This window comes from Drosophila serrata, unplaced genomic scaffold (assembly GCF_035046125.1).
Source record: "Drosophila serrata isolate PLE 108 unplaced genomic scaffold, ASM3504612v1 contig_382, whole genome shotgun sequence".
NCBI classification, from domain to species: domain Eukaryota; kingdom Metazoa; phylum Arthropoda; class Insecta; order Diptera; family Drosophilidae; genus Drosophila; species Drosophila serrata.
Genome location: NW_028257280.1, coordinates 8,282,178 through 8,309,323, shown reverse-complemented (window position 1 = coordinate 8,309,323; position 27,146 = coordinate 8,282,178). Strand labels below are relative to the sequence as shown.

General features: G+C 43.5%; 2 protein-coding genes and 1 non-coding gene across 6 annotated transcripts; 2 read left to right on the top strand and 1 right to left on the bottom strand.

Annotated features, from left to right (window-relative positions):
* Nucleotides 1–106: 106 nt before the first annotated feature.
* spg (dedicator of cytokinesis spg) lies at nucleotides 107–27,082 on the top strand. 3 transcript variants are annotated; one of them, XR_015273450.1, is made up of 14 exons: nucleotides 134–1,423; nucleotides 9,447–9,688; nucleotides 9,751–9,899; nucleotides 19,336–19,456; nucleotides 19,517–19,754; nucleotides 19,819–21,552; nucleotides 21,620–22,440; nucleotides 22,509–22,618; nucleotides 22,736–22,753; nucleotides 22,892–23,098; nucleotides 23,158–23,332; nucleotides 23,398–23,619; nucleotides 23,683–26,228; nucleotides 26,285–27,082. XR_015273450.1 is itself a non-coding variant. In XM_020955729.2 (13 exons), exons 1-13 carry the CDS (start codon nucleotides 1,390–1,392, stop codon nucleotides 25,624–25,626), a joined length of 6,015 nt encoding a protein of 2,004 aa, XP_020811388.2. In that variant the 5' UTR covers nucleotides 134–1,389; the 3' UTR covers nucleotides 25,627–27,082. The 3 variants fall into 3 exon arrangements, 2 of the variants coding, with proteins under 2 accessions (XP_020811396.2, XP_020811388.2); XM_020955729.2 differs by having other exon boundaries at nucleotides 23,683–27,082; XM_020955737.2 differs by lacking the exon at nucleotides 22,736–22,753 and having other exon boundaries at nucleotides 107–1,423; nucleotides 23,683–27,082.
* TRNAM-CAU (transfer RNA methionine (anticodon CAU)) lies at nucleotides 6,243–6,314 on the top strand. The gene has a single exon. It is a non-coding gene; the product is annotated as a tRNA-Met (tRNA).
* Inx3 (innexin 3) lies at nucleotides 10,165–15,669 on the bottom strand. 2 transcript variants are annotated; one of them, XM_020955749.2, is made up of 6 exons: nucleotides 15,555–15,669; nucleotides 13,486–13,682; nucleotides 12,081–12,289; nucleotides 11,542–12,002; nucleotides 11,324–11,477; nucleotides 10,165–11,261 (listed from the first exon to the last, which is right to left on the bottom strand). In XM_020955749.2, the coding sequence occupies exons 2-6, from the start codon at nucleotides 13,646–13,648 to the stop codon at nucleotides 11,061–11,063; spliced, it is 1,188 nt and encodes a 395-aa protein (XP_020811408.1). In that variant the 5' UTR covers nucleotides 13,649–13,682; nucleotides 15,555–15,669; the 3' UTR covers nucleotides 10,165–11,060. The 2 variants fall into 2 exon arrangements, with proteins under 2 accessions (XP_020811408.1, XP_086697085.1); XM_086840959.1 differs by lacking the exon at nucleotides 15,555–15,669 and adding an exon at nucleotides 13,981–14,124.
* Nucleotides 27,083–27,146: the final 64 nt, after the last annotated feature.

Here is a 27,146-nt window from a genome sequence, read left to right as displayed (position 1 = left end):
TAAAAAGATAAAATCCCCGCTTCCCGCTGTTTGCGCCATAACACACCGGAAAAAAGCCAAATCTGGCGGTAAAAAGGCGTAAATAACATCACCTCCTCATGCAGCTGTTTACGTTTCGTTTTCGTTGCTTGCCAGTGATGATCTCAAATAGCTTCTTAAAAACAAAACAAAACAAAAGTGAAAAACAATGGCTAACAACAAAGATCGGGAATTGATTCGATGACTTAAATCATTGATGTCACGAAATCATATATTGCCATAATATGTTAGATGCATATTAATAAAAAGATATTTTCTCAGCTATAAGCTTGCAAATTTCATAAGCTAGGTCTTGCCTGAATAAAGTTAAACTATCAACACTGCTGCAGAGGTTGTCTGATCTGGTGAAACTAGCTGATTGTTCAGATGCAAATACAACTCGTACGGTTCGTATCCGACGGTTGCTCTTCGCTAAAACTCAAGTTTGCGAAAAAGTGCGCGTTAACTATCCGAAACCTACAATAAACCAACAAATTAAAAATAAACAATAAATATACTACTCCCAGCCTTTGAGCTATAACCGTTGGCTATTAGCTAATTGCAAATTTCAAAAGCTTTTCCAAAAAATGCCAGATCTGGCCCAAAATAGGCCAAACTGGAAACACTGAAACCAGCTGAGCAGTTGTTGTTGGTGCGCCCGGGAAAATAATACAACGCAAAAAATACACAAAAAAGCCGACGCATTTGTGCTTCCACCAATAATCAAATCGAACAACAATAACGATTAGCGTGCCAAAAGTCAACACAGCAATTAGTTTGAGAGTGAAAAACCGAAACGCTTGCAATTTGGCAGTCCGAAAATCGTATTGATTTTCTTGTTTGTGTGTGTGTGCGCGCGGGTTCGTGAAAAACGCAACAAAAGGAAAAGCGAAAAGCAACCACTTCGAGACACATCCCCAAACCACTTCCACTCCCTTCCACCTTGCGATAATCGCCACCAATTGGAGACCCAATCGCTTAGTTTTTCCAATCAGCAATGTAGACAAGTGCCATATTTGTTGTTGTCGTGCGTAGTTGTAGTTATTTATCAAGCAGCAAGTGCGAGCAAGAGGGCAATAGAAAGGCGTCGCAGCAGCCCCCCAAACAACAACAAAAGCGAAAGTTTCCCTGCGTGTGCGTGTGTGTATGTGTGTTTTTGTGTTTGCAAAAAATATGGTGGATAAAATAAAAGCAATAATAAATGCAAATGCAAATGCAAATTGAAATCTCTTCCTAAAAATGTTTCATCAATAAGCGAGGAGCTGAGTTCCGCCCGACATCGGTCTTATATATATACGCATATATACGAATGCAGGGAGTGGCCGGCTAAGGTGAATATTTGGGAGGATTTGAGACAAAAGCAGCGACAAAATGTGGATACCTTCGAATAATAAATACGGAGTTGGTGAGTATAAAACGAAAAACATACAGTAAACACTCGTTTTCAGAGCAAAAAATAAATTAGTTTTCTTATGTGAAAATAACATAATTCTTTATTATACCGTAAACTTTATTAAAACAAAAGTTCTTATGAAAGTGGGGGTACACTGTACCACCTAGTGGCCACCCAATCCCCACCCACCTCTGCCCCCGCTGTGCGCATCACGTGCTTTGTCTTTGTTTTTATTGTTGCCTTTTGAGGCGATTCACGGTTTTTTCCGCGAAAACGCCGGATACCAACCACCTCCGCACTGTCAAGGGGAGGAAAAGCGATTTTTCTACTTATTTTTATACACAATCTGCTTGTAGCATCATCGTCAGCATCATCATCATCCCTCCCCCCTGTCACCACAGACTTTTTCTCAAAGAGATTTTCCTGTTTGTTGTTGCTGCTGCCGTGCTGCGATTTGATGTGTTTATATACAAAGCTTCTTCTCTCCCCTGTATGCTGTTCCGCTCTTCTGTCGCGTTGCCAATTTCCCACCCAGATGTTGCCAATTTAAATGCTTTCGTAATTACAGCAGCCGCAACATCAAGTGAACTTATATTCTTGACTGACAGCGTAGCCGTAGCAAAGGCAAAATAAGAATAATAATAATAATCTTGCGTGTTGTGATAACACACATATGAACAAAAACAAGTAGATCTTGGATATGTTCTTTATGTTCACTTATTGCACTTCATTGTGCACATTCGTACTCTTCAGATTTTCACATTATCTTCATGTTCGTCACACTTTTCGCTTCAATGGCAACGCTTAACAAATTACTGAGCGGGCAGGGCAGGGCGGTGGAAAAAAATAAAATAAAATAAAAGATCGCAAAACCGGAGACTGAGACTGCAAAGACTGTCTTCTGTGAGCATCTTCAGTGGCAGAGAGTCTGTGCCAAGTTTTATTCATTGTGCCGCTTCACTGCCTCTCCGCTCAGATAAGCGCCAATTTCCATTGTCGTTGGGATGCTCTTCATGCCCAAAAGGGGTTTATTGACTATTACATGCAATTCTTTACCAAGATCTAAAATAAGTAAGAGCATAGTTTAACATAAATATGACTAAAAGCATTGCCAATTGTAGGCGACATCATTTGAACTTTCGTTACACTTAGCAAAAGCGTTCTGAAGATGCATACCGAAGTCATAAAGTAACTTTTTACTGTATAAACATTTTTATATTAACTTTATAAACTTGAAATACATTATAATATAGTGTCAGAATGTCGTACGATAAAAGAAATATTTAATTAGTAAATTTAGTCATCTATTTCGTTCTCATATAGTATCATTTTCAAGAGTATATCTTATTCGCTGATACTTATATATATACTCAACTGCTCCAAATCCCCCGTCAGCATCCGCGGAGACATCATTTTATTTAGTGCCTGCTCGCTGATGCTTGCTCCGCATTTAACCCGGGCAAAGATTGACATGAGAGAACGGTCAAAGTTTACACAAATCAATCAGTCAGTCACTCGTCACCGATCAGGGTTTCAGGCTAGGCTGTCTCTCTGTGTGTTTGTGTGTGTGTTAACATCATTAGCGATTCGAGGCGCTGTCAAGCCAACGCCCTAACCTTGCACAATGCCCAGCACCATGCTCCTCCTCCTTCGCCTCTACCTCTGCAGCACCACCAATTCAGTCCCAGTTCCGTTCCAGTCTCCATGGCTTTTCATCCAGCCAGTGCCACGTGCTGGGCAACTGTCCGGGCAATGACTTCATTACCACCACTCTGCTCTCTTTGTCTCCGCCCGTCGTATATTTTACGTTGCAAGTAATTGTTGTACAGCCGGGCATCTATAATTTAAAGCCACAGGACATGCTATGAAAAGAAAAATAATTATATGGAAATGTATGGAACTAGTAGAAATCAATTTAATTTTAGTTTACATCTTGATTTGACAACTTGATTGAGGAGTTTTTATTGCTTCCTTTGTAGAATCTAACTCATTAAGCCTTATAACTTGCATAGAACTTATATTTCTTTGATATCTAATTCAAGTTATTGAAAAACTTAAACAAACAAGTCCGTCTTGTGGGAAGTTGGACTGTAGCTATTGCCCTCAATTGCGCAGTGAGTCGAATGCACAATGGTGACAATTTTGCGGAGCAACCCTCGGGCTCGGGCCTGGCCATGCGGGTCAGTTCCTTTTCAGAGAGGCAGTTGTAAACTTGGATTTGAAGCTAAAAGTTTATGCAACTTTTTGGCAACAAAAAAATTGTGTGTTTTGGATAGGGAAGTTGGAAAGAACCGGCACCCTGTGTAGCCTGCTCTGCCTGCCTTCCAGCACCGGATGTTGCCGCTCCGACTCTCTGCCGGGCTGTCTGCCTTTTCCAGAGAATTCCGCTGTCGCTGCGGCAATTTCAGTTTCAACTTTAATTTAATATTCATTTTATGCATTTGGTGGCCAGTGGAGTCGCCGGGCACAAATTTGTGCATCGCTTCCTTCCTTCAGAACGCACACACACACATGAGTGCGCATAAAATTGATTCATTTCCATTGTTTAATATGCTCGGCGGCAGCGTTTTTGTGTATTTCCAAAGAGCATTTGAAAACGAACTCGTCGTTGTACATACATACTTCCATAATTCGTCTTTAACGATTTATTTATGAATTGCCATTTGTGGGACACGCGGCGTATGATTAACAATCCGAACGCACGCACACTCGAAATTTATCAGTGAATGTCGCATTTGGTGGCCCATTATCGGTCACATTCGTTGCCGGATGAATGAGTGGTTCCCCTTCCGTTTGGCCAATGTATGTTAATGCGGGGGGTAAATTGTGGGATTGTCTAGGAATAGGTAAATACATACATCAACGAGGGGTCTGTCCGTCGGCCGATAAGCCAGGAATGATAAGGAAATACATACACACAACTCAACAAGCTCATAAATTGTTTAAAAACCTATATATATAATACAAATAATTACCAAGTGCTTCTGGCGGAAAGGGTATTTGATTTAAAATTGGCATAAACAGTTGCATTTCATTAATTGGTAAATATGTGACTGGCTTTTCGTTGGGTAAACTCGAAAATTTCAGAAATTAAGCAAACAAATGTACGCCATGTGGATATTAAAAGCTCATTTATACAATAAAAAAAAAAACAGAATGCAAACAGTAACAAAAAATAAATAAATGTGCAAGCACTCAATTGAGTCGCTTATATGTAAATATGTGTAAAATGCATTTAATTACTGTAATGCCACAGCAATACAAAATGCATATAATAAGCAAATATTTCAGCATGCATATGTATGCACACATCCATAACATTTTATTCTCCAAACAAATGGCACTGGCACTAACTCACAATTATAATAAAATCCACTTGACAATGGCAGGGACCAAGAGTAGAGCTTTGCTTTGTGTTGTTTGAAATACTCCATTCGGATGTGGAGCGTATGTGATGGCATCCATTCAGTAAAAACTCTACCATCCAGACACAATGACAGTGATAATGACATCTGATTGACATTTGGGTCAGGCTTCCTGGTATGAACAGGTTCCGAGGGATCCAGATTTCAACAAAGTAGAGCCTTTCAAATGGTTTCATGTACTCACTTAGATATCGAAAGAAGTATTGCTTTTAAAAGTGTTAGTCATCAAGTCTTAATAGCCTTATTAAACCACATTAATATTTATTTTTATAAAGCTGATAAATCGGTTAAATCATTTTAAGAGCTTGATTGCAATGTGTGATTTGTGTTCCGTGGTGACTTAAGCTTGAGCTGTGATAATTCGTAACTGGTATTACATTTAAACAAGAAAGGAAGCTAAATGGTTTATTTTATACTGATTAAAATTTAGATTGCAAATAGAAATTGATATTATTTTTGGAAATCATTGGCTTTTTGGCCTTTGTATATCTTTAAAAAAAAACAACAAATTAGTTTATTTTAGGTATATTAATTTTTTATTTTTTTTTGTAAACAAAGTATTTCAAATCTGAAAACAAAGCCAAAATGCCTTTATTTTAATTCGGACAGCTGTTCTGTACTAGTTTTTATAATGTTAACAAATCTGCATTCTGAATTTTAAAATTAAATCAAATCTAAATTTTTTCAAATTTCCACATTTTGGCAATGCAAATATTTAACGAAGAAATATTGAAAAAACTTGTCGAAAATTTTTTTTTTCCTCGGACATGGCTAGATTGAATCGGCTTTTCATGCTGATCAAGAATATATATGATTTATAGGGTCGGAAATGACTCCTTCATTGCCTTTCAAGCTTCCGACTGAAATTATAATACCACTTTTTGAGTTGATATTATTGATATATTTATATGACAATTTTTCCGACAAATTGAAATTTAAAAACCTCATTACGAAGCCAAAAATGCATTAATTTCAATTCGGAAAGCTATTCTGTACTACTTTTTATAATGTTAATAAACCTGCATACTGAATTTTAAAATTAAATTAAATCTAAATTTTTTCAAATTTCAACATTTTGACAATGCAAGTTTTTAACGAAAAAATTTGAAAAAAAATTGTCAAAATTTTTTTTCCTTTGGACATGGCTAGATCGACTCGGTTTTTCATGCTGATCCAGAATATATATGATTTATAGGGTCGGAAATGACTCCTTCATTGCCTTTCAATCTTCTGATTGAAATTATATCCTGCAAGGGTATAAAAACATTTAAATGTTTGTATAATCATTAAGAATTTTGTTTGTACAATTAGTCACCTTAGCTAAGATAAATACTTATCATAACATATAGTAACATATAGTAACATATAGTAAAATATAGTAACATATAGGTAATCGTTTCCCAGCAAGCAGAGTGGCGCAGTGGAAGCGTGCTGGGCCCATAACCCAGAGGTCCGGGGATCGAAACCTTGCTCTGCTAACATGCAATGAAAGTTGCAATTTCTTTTTTATTATATTTTCTTTTATTTTCCATGGCTAATCACATTAGAAACCTTATCCCGAAACCCATTCATGTTAATTTCTGTGGTTTTGGGCCAACCACTTGACCCACATTCAGAGGGTTTCCCTTTCCGCCGCTGCCAGCGAGTTCCACTTTGTTGTCGACCCCACTTTGTTGGCTATAACACAATTAATTAATTAAATTCTTAAGCCTCTCCAGAGGCACTTGAGTGCCGTGGCAGCGGATGCGGATGCGCCGGGGGGAGGTCAAGTGTGAAGATGGGCTCCCCCTTGTGGGGAAAGCCGTCGCTCATTTAATCCATTTGCAGTCGAGCTTCTGCAGTGGCTGTGGCAAATAGTGCAGCGCCAAGCAACGGCTTTCACATTTAATTTAAAATTATTTTCCGCCTAGCTTTCCGCCCTTCCGCCCTCCTCCTTCCAACCCTCTTCCAGTTGGCGTGCACTTGCCTTAACGACTTTTTTATTTAAATACGTTTGTTGACATTGCGGACTTGTTGGAGTGAGCATTGTGTTCTCTGTTCGGCTCCCCCATTGGTATCCAGCTCCTATGGGTCCTGTCCTTTGTGCGCTGGCAAACAAACCGGGTGATGTAAGCCAAGCCTTTTGGGATATTGCATTCATCGTAAAAGTAATTAAAGGGCTCAACCCTATGCCATGATGATCCTGCCAATTTCCAGGGGCACTTCAAGTCAACTTTATGAAATTTAATATTAAATTCCCCTAAGCCGTTGCTAAATGCTCATTAAAATAATTCATATACAGGCGGAGAAAGAAATGTGTGACAATATATTTAGGAAAGATAGTATAATATAGTCTGAAGATGATAATACAACTTGGATTTTATACTTGTTTGAAGAAAATATTGAGTAAATTGGTTATATTTTTATTGATTTTAAAGTAAATATCTATAGAAAGGTATTTAATTATTGAGTTTTCTAAAATATATCTACTTCGAATTTTTGCTTCACCTTTACTTATAGAATCCTATATTAGAAGTTCGAGTTAACTATTCTTGTTCTTATAAAGATCCCTAAATGCCTTGTGTTTTCAATTGTCTTTGCTTTGAAGTCCACTTTTTTGCTCGGTGTAATTGAGAGAGAGGTTCTCGAGTTGCCTTTGAGTTAGGTTCTTGCCAGACCGACGCCTGCCTAATGTGACTGACCTAAATAGTGCAAACGCTTGGTTGGCATTTTGCCTACAACGCTATGGATTCCGGGATGTGTGTGTACATACACCCAGGGAAATACCTAAAGTTACTGGTTTTGAACAGGATTCAAACAATATTTTACTAATACTAGTTTTAAATAAATTCCTATAATCATAAATCATAAAGAAACTCACCAATTTCTGGAAAGGGAAGTCCCTGAATTAGTTTCAACCACTCACTTTAAAAGACTGATTAATATCTCTCGTTGACAGATGAATCATTACTTCTAGTTATCTCATTGAATATAATAATTCATCTTGTAATCTACGTTTCAAATTCATTTAATGCACTTTATTAATTATAATTGTACATAAATGTGCTGAGCTGACTATTTTCCGAGTGTTAAAGTATGGGGTATGTGTGCTCATTTTCTGGAGTGTTTGCTTGCGCGCCGCCAGTTGAAGTGCCAAAAACTGGAAGAGTGAGGCATTAGCTGTGTGGGGATCTTCAACTGGCATTTTAAATTATGAAATTCTTGCTATTTAGCATCTCCAGAATTCATTTAAATCAGGCTGCCGCATTCGCGACGAGCATCGCAAATTGAAGCCAGTTAGAGGCAGTTGCCAGAGTCGGGAGAGAGAAAGGCAATGGCAGCCATAAAGAACTCACAGAGCAGCAGCAACAGTAGCAGCAACAACAGGAAGCAGTTTGCCCATTTTCATGGCATTTCATTTTACATCAGCCCCTCCATTCCGGCTTCCCTTGTCCCTTGTCCCATTCCCATTGCTGGTCCCACCTCTGCCTCCGCCTCCAAACGAATCTTCTCTCTGTGTCTGTCTGGGCGTGCGTTTTATTAGCTCCTTTCGTTGATATGCTCATGCCGTGCTCGCTCGTTTGTCTTTCAACAAGGGAACACACAGCCACATTCGCATCCCATATCCACACAGACACCGCACAACACCCAGCACCACCTCCAGCACCATCACCATCCACCAGAAGCACCACCATCCACATCAGCACCACCCCAACAGGGACCAACGGCTTCCTCAACTCGCGGCGCCTCCCAGACTAAAGTGTGTGCCTTGCATTTATAATGGATACACGGTGAAAAATCGTATAGTGCCTGTTTGGAATTTCAATTAGTTTCGATTCTGTGATCACTGATAGTAAGGGAAAATCCAGGCAGACATATAAGGTATCATGTTATTTTCAATGTCAACTATTCAGATCTAAAGGTTTTTATTAAAAGAAATTATGTACTATAAGATTAGTGATTAAAAATTAATTAGAGAACTTTGAATTTATAAATTCATATATCTCTTAACATCATCTAATAGATGATACCTTCCTGAAGTTCAGTGTTGTCTCTTAAAAAGTAGAAAATAATTTTAGGCTTGATTCCAGATGGCTTCATTCTCATTAGAAATCTGGATAAAAGACGCAAACATGGTCTGTCTGTCAGTGCTATCAGTGTACTCGTTACCATGGCCACCACATACAGTATTTGCGGATGTATCCAGCAGCTTGAGCTCCAACTCCGACTCCAGCTCCGGCTTCCAGTGACAGCTCCCGTTTTGGGTGGCTGGAGCCAGGAGCCAAAGTGTTCGATGGCCAAACTCATTGTTCACCCCCATATACACACACACACACGCTTTGGATGTCCATAAAAACACGAATAGATGCATATATATTTTCTTTTCATAGCCATTTGCCTATTTATAGTTGAAGTATTTATTGTTGCCGGGCCACTCGTGGCATGCTCAAGTGGCCACTCGTGGGGGCACTTTAATTGCCACGCCGCCAGGCCGGCATCAAAACATAGTCCATCCTGGCACTGGGACTCCAATGTCATGGCCAAGGAAGGAGTGGTGGCAACGCAACTGGTTGTAATCTAACCGCAGCAAAGATCAACTTTTCACGCTTTCCCATTGCCTTCTTTTGCAGCCATCCACAATTGGCATGGCGATGTCCGCTTTGGCCTGGCCTTGGACGTCGGTGATTCCGTGGACATTGTGGAGGAGTGCACATATTGGTATCGTGGTTCCTGTCCCCGCAAATCCCGGGCAGTGGGTATCTTTCCAAAGACTTATGTGCACATCAAGGATTTGTCGAAAATTGATCCCGTGGTGGCCGAGTGCACGCAGGTCCTGAGGGAGTGGTCCGAGATATGGAAGCGTCTCTATGTGGTAAGTGAATCAATATAAACTGGTTTTGCTTAAAAATTAAAATCATTTAAAATTATTTAAAGGATCGGGAAGCCTACAAGTTCCAAACACTGCGCAAAGTTATGTTTTCCATATTGGAAAGTCGAAGGGAACTTTTAAGCGCCACAATGACTCAGGATCAAACACTGGAGCTTCAAATGGTTGTGGTTTCGAAAATTGACTGGGGAAATCGGTAAGTTAGCGGTTAAAATACTGTAAATACATGCCAAATGATTTCATTTATAAGCAAATCCCTTGTCTGTAAATGATTCTGGATGCTTATATCAAAATTATATTTATGAAAAGAAGGAGTCTTTGTAACTTGTAAAAGTTTAACAAAGCATATAGTAATGTAACCTCTGATTATTGCTTTTGAAGGATTTCCTTTGTTTATTAAATAACACATATGTATTTAGATAGTATAAACTTTATGCTTCCGCCCACTGATAAAACCATAGTTCAGCTGAAATTGTATATAGAATATTTATTACAACTTTGAACTTAGATAGCTTGGGTTCTCTTTTGCTTTTTATGTAAAATGTGTTCTTTTCTAGCAATAATCACAATAATTTTGTTATAAACAAAATTCCTTAAAATTACGATATATCTGTAGACTAAATGTTAGGACAAAAATAGCGAGAGCATTGTGTATACTCGATTTAAATATGCATAATCATAATCATAATCATATTCCTCATTCGATTACTACCAATTTCTTTTATATAGATCAACGTTTCGTGAGCGTGCGTGAGCGATAAGCAGATATATGTATATAGCTGCATAGGTATTTTAGTATGGGGATCGATCGATCCGAACCCACTATCGAGCTAACTTTAAAACTTAATTGTATATTTAAAATGGCGCATCATTGGCAACGACCTAACTACGAATACCAAGTAGCAAAATCGCTTGCTGGAGAGACTCCCATCTCCACCTCGTCGTCGTTCAATCTTCAACCTACAAATTGCACGGTCTGCATGTGTCCCTCTCTCAACTCATTTCATTACATATCATATCATATTATATTCTTCCTTGTGGTCTCACTCTTAAGCTCATCCCGTGTCAATGACGCACTGCACCTGTCTCTCTTTTGGCTAGGACCGAATTCAAAGATTATTTCCTTATAATTTCGCTAGATATATTTCGCATAGTTATGTTTTGTTACTGAGTTTCTGAATCATCTTCGAAAAATGTAATGTAGTTCGTTTGCTTCCTTGCCGGCATACAACAGTCTCTAGTGGTAGAAATGGAAAAGACCTAACCTCTTGACACACAACTCTCGCTGTCCCCCCTACAAATATTATTGAGAAATCATTGAAATCATTGTTTAGAAGCCACCCCAAATGGAGTCGGTTCATGTCTCCGTCTCCTTGCCACCGCCAAAGCTCTCCACGGGCGGGTATATCGGATGGCTGATGGGATTCATTTCGAGGGTCGATGGTGCCGATGGGGTTCGGGATGCGCCGAGCAGGCTGCATAGCTGCTGCAGCATGTCGCTGTAGGATCTTGTGCTGAGATTCTGGCTAAGGAAGTGCAGGATCAAGAAGTCGCCAATCTGTTTCAAGAAAAATGAAACAATTAGTAAAGGTTCTTGAAAACATTCCGTAAGAAACTCACCTCCAAGCGTCTGACCAGTCCAGCGATTTCCTTGCGCTGTCCAGAGCGGTACGAACGCTTGATGATCGTCTCCCGGGTGGTGGGCATCATGATCACCACCAGGGAATAGAGCACAGCCACGCCTGAGATGGTGGCCAAGATGATGAACCAGAACCTATGGAAATAATACAATTATTAAAGATCCTTCGGCATAAAAGAAAGGGAAATCAATCACATACCATAAAAAGATGTAGATCTTCTCGTTCAGGATATTCAGTGCCAGCACACAGAGTGTGTCATGCTTCTGAACCGATCCGCTGGGACCGAACTTGTGGAACGTGCACTTGGTTAGCCTTGGAAAGATCTCAATCATGGGATCGAAGCGCTTGTCCTGATCCATATTAGAGAACTTGACCACATCCGTTCCATAGGACATGAAAGCACCGCCCAGAAACTTATCCACCATAAAGATATTTACAATCACATTCACGAAATTGAGTAGCTCGCAGAAGAAGTAGGCAAAGGAGTAGCCATTGTGGGTATTCAGACTGTTCACAAAATACTTGAGGATGCGATCCTGACGATCCCGACGATAGTCATCCGGTACACTGACCATGCCACGCAAACCATCGGTGATCATGCGAATCTTGCCGTCCTCCATGTTCTTCCAGACCCAGTGGGGAACATAGAACATGAGTCCCTAAAAAGGAAGATATTTCGGTTAGTTACATAAAGAAAATTTTTATATTTACAAGCCTGATTTTCTCATCACACTCACCTGAAAGAATAGCACAAATGGCACCCACTGATAGTAGCTATGATAGCGCTTCTCCTGACCATAATCATTGCCCAATCCCGGGGCTGCCACATCCGTTCCAATCTGCCGGTGCTGCTGTCCAGGTATCGTAAACGTATAGGTGATCCAGCAGAACGTGTTGATCACATGCATGGGTATGGAGCCATCGTTGATGCAACTAATGGGATCGCCTGCAAGCAAAGAGATACAGATACAGATACAGATACAAATAATTTGTAGATATGCATTTGACCTCGGTGCAATTCAAATCTAGAGAAATCCACGCGCATTCCTAGCCACGAGCAACCTCGCATGTCGTCCGTCAACGTCAAGTGCCATTAGGGCAATCTCTTGCCCCGATGGCTCCACACACACCGGGAAGGCAGGCACAAATTTGTCGGCACTGTGGGTGCGGTTACGGTTACATCTACGGTTACGTTGACTAATACGGTTGCAGTATGTATGTAAGTGCTCACAGCAGTTGCTACGTGCTTAGGTAAGCCTGCAACATTCAGGCGGACAGCATTTTTTTGGGTGTGCCCCAACTTCGACATGAACTCCAACTCACCCTCCAACTACTCCTCTGTTTGGGCAAACAAAGTGGATACAAATAGAGCTGCAGACGTTGGTGGTGAGGGACTAGAAGGTTGGGGCTAGAATTCCCAGAACTAACCGTCAATATTTGACTGTGGTTTTGTACGTTGTTCACTTTTAGAGCACTTCTTTTAATGCACAAATATTTGGCTATTGAAGCTGACTGGGAAGGCGATGTCCCAGATCAAGTTAAAGGTTCAGAAAAGGTGATTCAAGCTCTTAAAGTCACCAAGTTTGAAAAAGTAAAGCATAAATAAGCGCTGTTTAAGATTGAAACTGCTGCAAGTTCCAAACTTTTGTTTACCATAAGAATAATTATAAACATTTCTCAATGTTATTGCTTCGATTCAGTTAACAAAACACAAGAATCTCCTATTGCAGAGTTCTCAATTTTCAATGCGTGGGAATAAATAAGCAAATGAATTCCAGGCATCATTATATAAGGCACTTCACTGAGCTCAGCTTGAACCAGATACATTGATTTTCACGCCAGTTACAGAGGAGGCATGGAAGGCATAAGGCCCAGGGCACCACCATCACCACCCGTGGCGAGTGAATCATATGGAGTGGCTTAAGTTGAAATCCGATGAACGTGCTGCGGTCAATTTGTGAAAGCTCTGCGAAGTTTTTATTCTTCTTTTCGTTTCGAATGAGTTCGATTTCAAATGGGTTGCTGCATTAGCAGTAATGTTGCAATTGCAAGTGTAAATATCATAACTAGGCTAACTCTGGTGCTAAACAGTATGCACTTTGGTGTGCACTAGTTTCACAAAGGAAGAAGGTGCTAACTTACCGATCAGATTGTTTGCGGTGACGATGATGCAACAGGTGAAGAGAATGGCAGTCGTGATCCTATAGTGGCAGCGGAAAACCATGTTGTCGATAACCGCCTTGTCCAGCAGATAGCGAATCTTGATGAAGCCGGACACGGCCGAGACCATGCCAAAGACCGCCATGTTGATGGTTGGTGTGCTGCTGCAACGAAGCTAACTGGAAGGGAGAAGAAGGAACCATGATGAAATGTTTACCATAAGGAACTACATAGTTGGACCAGTGGAAACCCTCCAAAATCTTTCAATTAACCCATGGAATAATCTTTTTAACATTTCATAATTTCAAATTAGTATGAATCCCAGCTTTTTCCAAGTGCTCAGAGCCTCCTCTCGTTCCTAATGTTCCATACCTAATTGTGTGCCCTGTGTTGTTTGCCTTGTGCGTTATCTAGGACAGTCATGTCATGACATATACGAAATTATTTCACCACCACCACATATTTCCTCTACACTACCCGAAACCAAGTCCCCCGCAGTAGTCTCTGCCTTGGAGTTCTCCTCCTCCAGTTTGGTGGTCCGTTTTGGAATTCTCGGTGTCTTATCGTCAACAAGCCGCACTTACAATTAAGTAAGTGCTGGAGGCAGTGCCGGAACTGTATGTTAGAGAACGTAGAGCATTGCGATAGTTGTTATGTCGTTGTGCAATCTAATCTAATCTTCGCTAAGCTCGTCTAGGTTGAATGCCCTGCCCTCCGTCTCCGCCACCGCTTCGTAGCAAGTAACAAGTTCATCTCGAGAGAAGCTCTCGGAGGAGAAACCGGTATGGGGACGGTGGTACAGCTTTTGTTTTTTTTTTTTTTTTTGTCAACCCACGCATAAATTTCACTTTGTCCACCGAAAAGCCGAATTTCAAGCCGAATCGAAATCCAAAACCCAAAGATACCTCGAATCTTTGGGGTTTTTGTTTTCTTTTCGGCATTGCTTCGGTTTTGGAACCATGGATCATGGGATCAGGTTCTGGTTCGGTTTGCTTTCTTCTCGGCTCTTTTGTTTATATGCAAATTTTTTTCTGTTGTGTGTGTGTATGTTTTTTTTACCGTCTTTTGGGCCATTGTGTGTGTGTTTTGGCTGTATTTCATTTCGGCACGACAACAATATCAAGAACAACAACAACAACAGATTGTTGTATAAACTGCGAGAGGAACGCGCACACACAAGCACATATTGTGGCACGCATGCGCGGCTTATAGAGTCATCTCTGTCGCACGCATGCGAGCAGCAATTAAAGTCGCAAAGTATCTGTATCTGCGCAACGGCAGCTACTCCTTTTAAATGCATCCAGCTTCTGCACTGAACATTCAATCTTACCACCAACACACAGTCACACTCGAACACACACACAGATACCCGGAGAGCACTTCATTTTCAACTCAACTTCAATTCTTGCCTTCTTTTCTTTCAATAATTCAAAAAAGACACAAAAAAAGAAACTGGTTTTAAGGTATTTTCTTTTTTTTAAGAGTGCGCGAGAGCACTCTCACAAACTGCTCTCCCATTTTGTTTCGTTTCGGTTTTGGTTTTGGTTTAGGATTTTTTTTTCGTCTCGAAAGTGTTTGCTACCAATATTGGCAGCAACCTGCAAAAGAACCGAACCGAACTGAGGCGACCCCTTCGCACACACTTAAGTGATTCTTTTGCTCCTGCTGCCGCCGTCGTCGCATTGAAATTTATTGCTGCCACTTTGACACTTTGGAAACCCGTTTTTTTCGAACGGCCCATTAATTTCCAGCTCCCAGCCAGCACTCAGCTCTCTTAGTTGCCGGAGCTAGTATTTATTATGTTTGTATTGTTTAAGTTGCTTTTGTTTAGGCGTTTTTAGTTACTCGTTTTTTTTTGTGCACTTTGTTGCAGATTCAAGATTTTTCTATTATACACAAGTACAAACACACACACACACAGGCACACAGAAAGTCTCTTGTCTCAGCTGGCAGTGCATTCGAAACTGCACCCAGTGCAGTGGTGTGCGTGCGCTGCTGAGCTGTGATTTTGATCAGTATCAGTGGTTCGGAGTCGGAGCTAGTGGCCATACCCGTATCCGTATCTCGAAAGTGTGCAGCTGCTCTCAGCGGCGTTCGGAAACCTACTGACTATCGCTCGCTAGCACCGACGCCGAGCCAGTGGCTCAGATACAAGCTCAGTCCGCTCACTCTCTCTATAGTTCTCTCCCTCTCTCATGGGTTTGAATGGAACCAGCGATCCCAACTGGTTCGTATCTGAAAGTACGCTCAAGCTGCATTTGCATTTGCCGTACCTGAGCGAAAGGGAGAGAGGGAGAAAGAGAGAGAGCGAGAGGAGAGGAAGAGCCAGGTAAAAACCATACAGCCGCTTAGGTAGTAGTTCACTCCGAATTTCCCTTTATCTCGAGTTTAAAACATCTGGATTGGAAATCTGTAAATCCATTGATTAGTTTAGCTCTGCTCGCTTTTATGGCCCTCTGTCTACAACTCTATCATCCAGATTGGGGGATTACAGATTAAGGTAGAAGTGGAGGTCGGAGTCAGAGTATTTAGAAGACTTTTGTATTAAAGAAGTGGAACAAAACCCTATAAAGTATAAGAGAAGGGAGTGGAATGTTTAAATAAAGAATAATATGTAGAGAAACAAAGTAATCTCTAGAGAAAAGATTGAGTTAACGGTAGTATATGATCTCTAAATATGAGATACAATGTTCTTCAGACTATTAGGGTTTAAAGATTTAATAAACTGTTAAACAATAATTAAGTATCCCTAATTTATATAACAAGTAAAGTCCAGAAAGTAAAGCTTGTATAAAAATTAAGTTCCCCTACCTTAAATATCAACTGCAAGTAATAAATATAATAAAAGAACATATTATTTATATTTAGAACCATATGTTCTTTTGTTTTTTAAATTTTCTGCTATCTTCACTTTAATAAATACAAAATTAATGAGATACATCTGAAGTGCTAAAATACAGCCCCTTTTGAGACTCATTATAAAAACAGCTTCCAATTAATTCCGCAGAACCTAAGCTGCCTGTCCATTTAGTTTATCGTTACTCCCAAGTCCAAAGGAATCCTGTGCTCTGCCTCCAGACGGCGCTCTGAAGAGTTGGCCAAGTGGGTCCAAGGAACTATTTCGTATTCCAGGGTTAAATGTGTCGCTCAACACACACTCACATAGCGATCGCATTGGGTCCAAAATGAAGATCCATTTGCATGCTGAGAGCTAGACAAGCAACGCCAAACTAGTTGCCAGGCATTCCTCCTTTAGGTCCCCAGGTCGAGACCAAGTCTGCATCTCCTCCTGCTCCTCCACCATGGCTGGTGGAGTGACTCAGCCCCGGTGACTGCTGCTGACTTGTTCTTCTTCGCCGCCGCCGTCTTGGCCATAATGAAATGGCATTTCGAAATGGCTGCTGCTGCCGTTTGGTTGGTGGTGCGACTGCTGCTGCCGGTGGTTTAGATGCTGCTGCTCCTGCTGCTGCTGTTTCCATGTCCTGAACCGCTCCGCTCCACCTTGTGCCTCCCCGCGATGCAGTGTTTGTTTATTGTCGGGTACCGATGCCCGATGCCGGTTGCCTGATGCTTGTGGCCTGTTGCCTGTGGCCTGTTGCCTGTGGCCTCTCGCCAGAAATGTATCTGCGAGCTACACCTTTTATAAAGACATTAAATACGAAATATATGGCATGTGTGATTGTGATACGCGTTGTATCTGGGCCTCAGTCGAGGCGAGACCCCATAGATACAATGCCATCGAACGTGTTGCTGTTATTGCTTTTGTTTGTGGTTGACAGCTCTGCTTATCGAAGTGTAAATAATTAAATTTTTTCTGTATCGTCTGGGTCTCCATCTTGTTGCCTCTTCGAGCCCTTTTCAGCCGAAGTTCTTCAGGTTCGTACTGTTTGGTTCAGTTTGGTGTCATATCTTTGGTAGATGCCCAACACTTTGGGACCTGGGCTTAATTAAAAAGGAATTTGTTTTGGAAACCCCTTTTATTCCAGATTTTTATTTTGGGTATACAGAGATTCACCTGTTGAGGTTTTTGGGAACCGGCACTTAATTAAAAGCGACTTAAAGTGTTCATTACCAGTATGGCTACCGTTTCGCGCACGCGCGCTCCTCTCATATTCGTATCCACAAAATTCATTTTCGAGTCGCCGTGCTTCATTTGGTCACGTCAACTCAGAGCCAGGTCCAAGAGCCAGAACTCCAGGCGTAATAGAGGTGGCTCAAACCCACGACACACACTCAAACACACCTAGTACACACACACACACACGCACACCAATCGATGGCAGAGAGTTGAAATTCCCCAGAGATCGTAAGATGTTGCTCTCCCAACTGGTTCCGGTTCCAGTCTTTAGAGCGGGAGAGATCTCTTGAGGTCTCTCTCAGCATTTCACCTGAGATAGAGGCAAGTCGTTTAGGCCTCGTTAACAGCCAAACGGCTTCTTCGGCTCGTTCTGGAGGCTTGTAAAAGATGCTCTCTCGCTCGCTCGATCGCTCTTTCTCTCTTTTCCTCTCTGCGTAAGCCAGGTAGAAGCACCCAGCGTAGCCGAGGTAGCAGCATCGTCAACGACGTTCCGACGTCGCCGCCGCTGTGAACCTGGCCTCAACTCTGGTCAGCTCTGTACCCCCCTTGCCCCGGTCCCCATCGGCCCCTTCTCGCATGCGCCACCGGAATGCCGTGAACCCATTAGCCATGTTCGGATCTCTGTGTACCACACTGGATCGTTGCCTGTAAGCAGCCAAAATTTATGCGTCATGCGGGCCATGCGATGCGAGTCCACCACGGTTTGGGCCATCATCATCATCATCATCATCATTAGTGATGATCATCATGTAAATTCCATGCGGTAGCCACTGGACAAACGGAGGGCACGTACTGGCCATAGATAGTGTGAAATAATGATAGGTCCAATCCATTTAGATACACATCTTTTGACGATAGATCTTAGATTGGTTCTCGCCCGATTCGAGTTACTTTTCGAATGTCGATCGTGTTCGTGACAGGTTGTCTGGAGTTGGGTGCCTTGACTCTGATTCATTCGAGGGCGATATTTGCATGAGTTGTGCGGATTAGTCAGAAATCAAGGGAACCTGATAGTATTGGATTCTTTGTTGTTAACAAAACTCCCCATATATTGGGAATACTTTCTAAAGCAAAGCTATAAGGGAAGTGCTGATAACACGGATTAAGTACTTAAGAGTCTATGTAAAGTTCTACCTGTGGGCACTATAGAAACCATGGAAATAGTTGCTTTTAAGCTTACAAAGGGTTGTTTTGCAGAACCTACAAAGATATCTTCATATTGTTAGATTGAGATGATCATAATCTTGAATGATGATTATAATCTTAGTTCTCTCAATGTATAGAGGAGACATAATCTCATACTAACTATATGTCTTATAAAATTATTTAACAATCATCTTCCTTTCCCTCCAAGAAGACCTTCATTTTTATCATCGAAATTGCTGGCGGCCCTCTTGAAATCTACTAAAATAAATCCATTTCATTCCCTTCATGGTCTGTTCTATTTATGGGAATTCTTGGTGATTAATGATCATCACCCATAATGATGACTGACCAAATTTGTATTTAATTCTTGGCGCTCCGCACGACTTTGCGTCAAGCGACAATTAATTACGAATGCGTCAATTTTATTAAAGCTACGAAAAACCAACTGGACTGTAATCACAGGGCTGGCTGGCTCCCCCTTAGGTTTACGATCCCACGTTCCATTAATTTATATGTTTCTCATATCGGAACGTGACAAACTGTGTGTTTTTTCCCCGTTGCATATTATCGCCATAACTCAACCAATGGATGCTTTTCGATCTTTGCAGCAAACTCGGTCTGGATTTGGTGCCACGAGAGGGACCTCTGGCAGTGGATCCGCATAGCATTGGAATTGTCAAGCTATATAATGTGCACGTTAGCAGTGCCGATAATGCCAAGGCTTCATCGGTAAGAATTGTAAAGTACTTATAAAAACTCATTATACTTACTTTGTTTATAAAACCACAGAGTCGGGGCACATTGAGGAGAAAGACGCAACGCAAAATCTTAACCCATCATCTGTATTTTTGCATGCGGGGCTTTGGCTATCGCATTGGAGGCGATGATGCGGAGGTTTACTTTTTCCTCTACGATGGCACCCACATGCGACCGCTGTCCGAGCGGTTTCTGTTCAAGATCTCCAAAGATGGTTTCACCAATTACACCGAAAAGTTGCACAGCAACTGTACAGTGTTTACAGATCTCGGTAAGGAATTAATATATTATTCTTAATACAGTTCATCAACTTAATATTTACATAATTACCTTAGGCGCCGCCGATCTCAATGAGGATCTCCATCTGGTGGCCGTGGTTATGCGCGTGGGCAAGATCATTCAGTCGGACTCCATTAAAAAGATCGAAAAGAGTGGAGCCTATGGTCATGGTCCAACCTTCCGTCGTCCATTTGGTGTGGGCATTCTCTCGCTTAGCGACATTGCTCACTTCGATAGCAGTCTGGAGCAGTCCTCCGACGAACGGGAGTACAACTTTAAGCTGTTCCAGTGCGAGGAAAAGGATTTCAACCTGCTGCCCGAGCTGATCATCAAGAAATCAAATGGAAAGTACTCACCCATTCAGCCAAGTCAGGGCACTCAGGGCATTGATGTCTCCCTGAAGTTGCTGCATGGTGGTTTGGGACAGGCTCGTCAGGAGCAGCCGCTGCTCTTCCAGGGCACCACAATCACTAGGAAGATGGGCTTCCCCGATGTCATCATGCCGGGTGATGTGCGTAATGATCTCTTTTTAACCCTAGAACGGGGAGAGTTTGAGCGCGGTGGAAAGAACACGGGGAAGAACATCCTCGTTACGGTTGTGGTCCTGGATGAGACGGGCACTGTGCTAACCGACTGCCTGTGGGGTGCCTCCGGCATGGACGCACAGGCCCAGTATCGATCCATGATATTATATCACCAGAACACGCCCAATTGGAATGAGATGTTGCGTCTTTGTGTGCCCATCGACAAGTTTGCCACGGCCCACGTGCGGTTCGAGTTCCGGCACTGTTCGACGCGGGAGAAGACGGAACCGAAGCTGTTCGCCTTTAGCTTTGCCAGATTGATGGACACGGGCGGAGCCACGTTACGCGATGGCCAGCACGATCTGTTTGTGTACAAGTGTGAGGATCCTGCCAAGCTTCAGCCGGCCAACTATCTGCGGCTGCAGTGCCGGCAGGGCGATCCACAGGCCAAAATGGACTGCGGCGGCTGTTTCAGTCGCCACTCCAGGGAGACATTCTATCTGCGTTCTCTGCTCTGCTCCACGAAGCTGACACAAAACGCGGATCTACTCTCGCTGCTGCAGTGGCGCACAAATCCCGAAACCATTCAGGACTCTCTGACTGGTGTGCTGCGACTGAACGATGAAGAGCTGGTCAAGTTCCTGCAGGACGTGCTCGATGCCCTGTTTGCCATGTTTTCGAATGAGGAGGGAAACAGCACCCAGCACTCCGGCCTGGTCTTCCACGTGCTGGTTAGCATATTCAGTTTACTGCAGAGCAACAAGTTCCAGCACTTCCGGCCGGTGATGAACGAGTATATCGAGAACCACTTTGCGGCTGCGTTGGTCTACAAAGGTCTCATCACCTCAGTGGAGCACATGGCCGTATTTATGACCAAGGCAGAGCATCCGGATCCCTTCCAGAAGTGTTTTGGTTCGCTGGAGTACATATTCAAGCTGCTGATCCAGTCGAGGCGTCTCTTTGCACGGGCCACCGGTGGTCAGTACGAGGACTCGTTCCGCCGCGACTTGCACTCGCTATTCACGGCACTTAATGGGATGCTAGCTGTACCCTCGTACGATGTCATCATACCCACCCAGGAGGCGCTACTCAACTCGACAGGCGTGGTGCTGGAGCAGTTAAAGGATACGCTGCCGGCTCCGGAGCTGGGTATGCTGGCGCGAAACATGTTGGATGCCATACCCCGAGGAGCGCCCATACGACTGATTCAGGCCAAGCTGCACGCTGTCAAAGATCTTGTCTCCGGGGAATTATTCCATGAGGATGGTAAGGAATGATTTGATTTATTAGTTACAGTAAAACAGTAATATAAAATATATCAATTTACAACCAGATTCCCGTACTGTGGTTCTCTCCGTGGCCTGCAAGCACCTGCGCATGCACCTCAGTCGTCGGGATGAGCTGCGCCTTTGCGCCGAAATTCTCTCGGAGATTCTCAGCCAGCTGTACGATCTGCAGAAGGAGCAGCGAGACAAGGTAACCAACACCCTGCAGCACGACCTGGACTCGCTGTGCAAGAATATTTTAGGCATCCTGATCCGAACGATCAGCATCATCATGGAAGGCTCAAATGCCGTGCTGCCCCAGCTGGTGTCCTGTCTACTGGGCCTGCTGCAGTTGCTCGACGAGACGCACTACAAGCGTTACTGGGACGAGCTTAGTCCTAACAAGGATCCGCGCGATCTAAAGGAGTTCCTCAGCAAGTCTCTAATGGTCTATGAGGAGCTACTGACCCAGGACTGGCATGTGTTTCCCAACGACTGGCTAGTGATGAAATTGGCCGCCAACGATGTGTTGCGCATGTCCCTGGAGGAGTTTGCTAAGCCGCTGGTCTATCGGTTCCTCGCACCCAACGGCTTTGATTCGCAGCTGTGGTGGAGCTACTTTAGCCTGGCTGTGGCCTTCTTAACGCAGCCCTCGCTGCAGTTGGAGCAGTACAGAGAGCCCAAGCGGTTGAAGATTCTGCATTCCCACGGCGATATGCGAGTGCTTATGGGCTTTCAGATACTCAGCATGTGGTCGCAGTTGGGCGAGCAGAAGCTGCACTTCATTCCCTCGATGGTGGGCCCGTTTCTGGAGGTCACCCTGGTCCCAGAGCCAGCTCTGAGGAAAGCAACACTATCTGTCTTTTACGACATGATGCAGTGCGAGCAGGTGAGTCATTGGCTGCGCCAGGTGAGGTACATACTTGGACGATAATTGATGCAAATGTGCTTGTGCAGGCTGCCCGGGGATCGTTCCGCTTGGTGGAGAGCGAACTGATTGACAAGCTGGACCTGCTCATCAGCGTGAACAAGGGGGACGACGAGTACAGGGAGCTCTTTAGCACCATGTAAGTTGGAAAGCACGCTGCGCTCACGTGTACATAAATGTTTGTAAATGTCTGTAAATATATAAATATACATATATGTCTCACTTCACACTCATTGCAATCGCCATCCATAAAAAGGGAACATCTCAGCTTGGTGTAAGTTTAACTCAGTGCAATTTATCCCTCGCCTTACGTGTAGTTAGCCTCTATTAGTCCTCTACTATTTTGTTTATTCACCTTTCGACAAAATGTACTACGATTTGGACCTAATTCTATAATTTTCTGTGTCACCAGCCTGCTGGAGAAGGTCCAGATGGAGAACCCGAACTGGAAGGATGCTGGCATTGCTTTCATTGGCTCCGTTACCCGGCTTCTGGAGCGGCTACTGGACTATCGCAGCGTAATGCAGGGCGAGGAGAATCGAGACAAGCGCATGACCTGTACGGTGAATCTCCTGAACTTTTATAAAAACGAGATCAACCGCAAGGAGATGTATCTGAGGTGGGGTTTTATCATTAATATGTGTGCTTAGGTTGCTAATTCTCATTCTTTCTATACAGATATATCTACAAGTTGCATAATCTGCACTTGCAGGCAGAGAACTACACAGAGGCGGGCTTCACTCTTAAGCTATATGCATCCATGCTGAGCTGGGATCGGGAGACCCAGAGTTTTGCCCCCTTCGATAACAGTGGTCAGCCGGAGTGGCAGCGCAAGGAGCGGCTATACCATGAGGTTAATTACCAATCTCTATACCGCATCATCTAAGAAATATCTCAAACGTGTATTGTTTCTTCCAGATCCTTAAATATTTCGACAAGGGAAAGTGCTGGGAAAAGGGTATTCCGCTGTGCAAGGAACTGGCACAGCTCTACGAGACGCGACGCTTTGACTACAACAAGCTGAGCGATATACTCATACAGGAGGCCAAGTTCTTTCAGAATATCCTGACGCAATTGCGACCGGAACCAGAATACTTCCGAGTGGGATTCTACGGCATGGGCTTGCCGCTCTTTGTGAGGGTAAGTTTTACTAGGAATGTAAGTCGATAATTAAAGGCTACATATCTTTATTCTTTTCCGTAGAACAAGCAATTCGTCTACCGTGGATTGGAGTACGAACGCATTGGAGCCTTTACCCAGCGCCTGCAAACGGAGTTTCCCAGTGCCCAGATTCTGGGCAATAACAGTCCCCCGGATAATGCCATACTAAATGCTCCTGAGCAATACATACAGATCAGCAATGTGAGGCCAGTGGGTGATGCTCAGTCCCTGAAGACGGCCATGGTGCCGGTGCCGGAGAAAATAGCCCGTTTCTACGAAGTCAATGATGTGACTCGCTTCATATACGACCGGCCCATGTACAAGGGACCCGTGGACAAGGACAACGAGTTCAAGTCGCTGTGGATTGAGCGCACCATTCTGGAGATCTCTAGTCCACTGCCTGGCATCCTCCGTTGGTTCGAGGTGAAGCAAAAGTCGATGCAGGAGCTGACGCCTGTGGAGTATGCCTGCGAGATCATCAGCAACGCCGGCAAGGAGCTGTCGGATCTGATTGTGCAGTATAAGCGGGATCCTAAGCGCAATATTAATCCCTTCTCGATGCGCCTGCAGGGCACTATCGATGCCAATGTCATGGGTGGCATTAGCAAGTATCAGGAAGCCTTCTTTTCGGAGCAGTTCCTCAAGTCACCGCAAGGTGCTGGCCAACAGGCAAATGTGCAGCGGCTGAAGGCTCTTATACTAGAGCAGATCCAGATCCTAGAGCAAGCCCTGGAGCTGCACGGTCAGTTAGCGCCCAGTGGAGTCCAGCCGTTGCATAATCGCCTCCTGGAACGCTTTTCGCAGCTGAAACAAAGCCTTTCCGGCATGGGTCGTTTGAAGCGACAGCATTCCGAAAGCATTGTGAACACACCACTGCCACCGCTCCCTACGGAGCAACGAGTGGCACAGGCCACGGCTTCCACCAGTGTAAATGCCAATTCGCATGCCAACTATGTCTATGATTTGGATGAGATATACACGAGACCAGGGGACACATTACGGCCTGTGGATCCCCTAAGCTCATATCAAACTCTGAGCAAGGAGAGTCTAAGCATTCCCCTGGAGGACGGCTCAGCCCCGCCAGTGCCGAATCGCCCGCGCTCGCAGAATTTTATCACCAACGGAGCCATGGATAGCCCTGAAGTTCCCCCCAAGAGGCAGCCGGCAGGCAATTCCCCCGGAGCACCACCACTCCCACCGCGAGGCATTACCCCGGATAAGAGGGCCTCGAATCCACTTATTTTCAATGACTTTGGCAATTCTGATGCCGTTGGTCGTCGCCACTCGTCGCAGCAGCAGCAGCATGGCCAGAAGTACTCTGTTGTGGACATTAGTTATGACGATCCCGAGGCCGATCAGCAGCCGCACTCATTGCCACCGAATTTCCAGGACGGGAGCGGTGGACACCTCAGCGTTTGCTTCGCCCCCAATGACTTTCGAGACTCGGGAATCTCCACTACCAGTTCCAGGGAACTCAACCACATGAATCTCAACAACCTGAGTGAGGACTCATCGTCCATTTCGGCCAGCACAGTGCATCATAGGGAACACTGTCGCGTTAGCAGCAACGGCAGCCTGGACATACATGCCTCCGCCTCGATGAATATTACACAGCGCGAGAGCTCGGCGAGTTCGTTTGATGTGGAGGATCTGCCAGTGCCACCGCCGCCCATTCCGCCCAAGTCACTGGCCGTGTCGACGAGCAATGGGGTCAGCATTGGCATTGACGAGGCACACTCACCCAATCCCAGCACACAACTCAATCACATTCAGAATCAGAATCATTCCACAAACAGTCATCATCATCTGGGCCACCAGCAGCAGCAGAATGGCGACAGCGATGGCTACACCATGTTGCAGCACCAGGCCAATGGACTGGCCACTCTTCCTCCTCCTGCTGCTGCTGCTGTTGAGCTCCCGCCACCACTACCGGCATCTGCAATCGCATCCTCATCTAGTCATCAACACGATGGCGGCACTTTTTGAGTTACAATATGTCGCTGCCATCATCCACCCGATCAGCCACACCAGCCACACAAGCCAAACTCATCCACATCGACCTCGGCCAGCACGGCCACAGACACGGCCACCGAGTCCACGGACTCTAGTTCCTCCACGCACTCGATTACGCCGCCGCCGCCACCACCACCGCCGCCGGCATTCAGTCAAATCCATCATCAGGCATTGTCGGCTGCTACGATGGCTCCTCACTACTGCCAGGACTGCCTGTCATCGCCGTCGCCGCCACCAACCATCATCACCGAGCAGGCACAGGTGCATGCCACACCAGGACTGACGACACCGCAGCCCCATATTGAGCATTGTTCCTGCGGCTTGAGCTTTTCGGTGGTGCAAGAACACCAGGAGCCCAGTCTGATGTCCTCGCGTTTTTCCACATTGGAGCGCCAGTCCTACGGCTACCAGGTGGATCAGGTGTCCACCTGCCAGCATCATCATCATCATCAGCAGCATCAGCAGAATGCCCAATATCATCACGTGCAGGGCAGTCAGGATGCCCATGCCCAGACGGACTTTTCCTACGCACAGCGCTGAGATCGAGGAGGAGGCGTTTCCTCAACCCACAGAGAGTGAGATTAAATTTCGCTTAGTATTTATATATTATTTTTTTAAACTAAGTTTTTAGTACTGTTCTGCTCTCTCCATAGAATCGAAACATTTCTACTCTCATTATTTTTGGTGCCAAATTTTTGCTGCAAGTCCAAAGCGCAATATAGAAACAAATGTTGTAATCAAATAGGTTGCTTAAAATATTTTATCAATGCATATACTTTTACAATTACTTTTACGGGAAATGTCGATGAAGTTACTAAGAAATACTAAGATATAAGAATAAAGATGAACAAAGTTTTACAATAATGAAGAAAGCTGGGGATGAAATCAAACACTAAAACCAAAATACAGAACGCTAATCAAAATCCATCAACGCAAGAAATATATAGAAATATACCAAGCAAAGACACCGACAAAATGTGCAATGCAGTTTTTACTTTAACGAAAATATTTACACATAAATATATATAGACATATACACGATGAATATCATAATATATATATACATTTATATATATATTTGCGAAAAGCAATTAGGAATTTTAAAGTGCTACTAGCTTCATAACGAATCAGATAAGTTTTCCATTTTTGTAAATTTTTTAAAATATATACTTATTTATATAGAGTCTTCATATATGTACGTGTCTGCATATATATATAAATATATTTTAAAACGCGAATCAATCAAAAGCGTAACACTCGTATTTAAAGAAGGAATGAATACTAATCGTACACTACAACTAGTCAACAACTCGAATATACATTAAATATTATGGAATGAAAGTTTAATACATATTGTCTATAAATGCATGGCGCAAGTATAAGAATTTACTAAAGAATTTAATAAAAATATAAACAATTAAAGTTCTAACTTAATGTGCATTTTGAAATATTTGTAGTTTAGGGATTACCTGGGGATAATGTCTTCGGTTTAA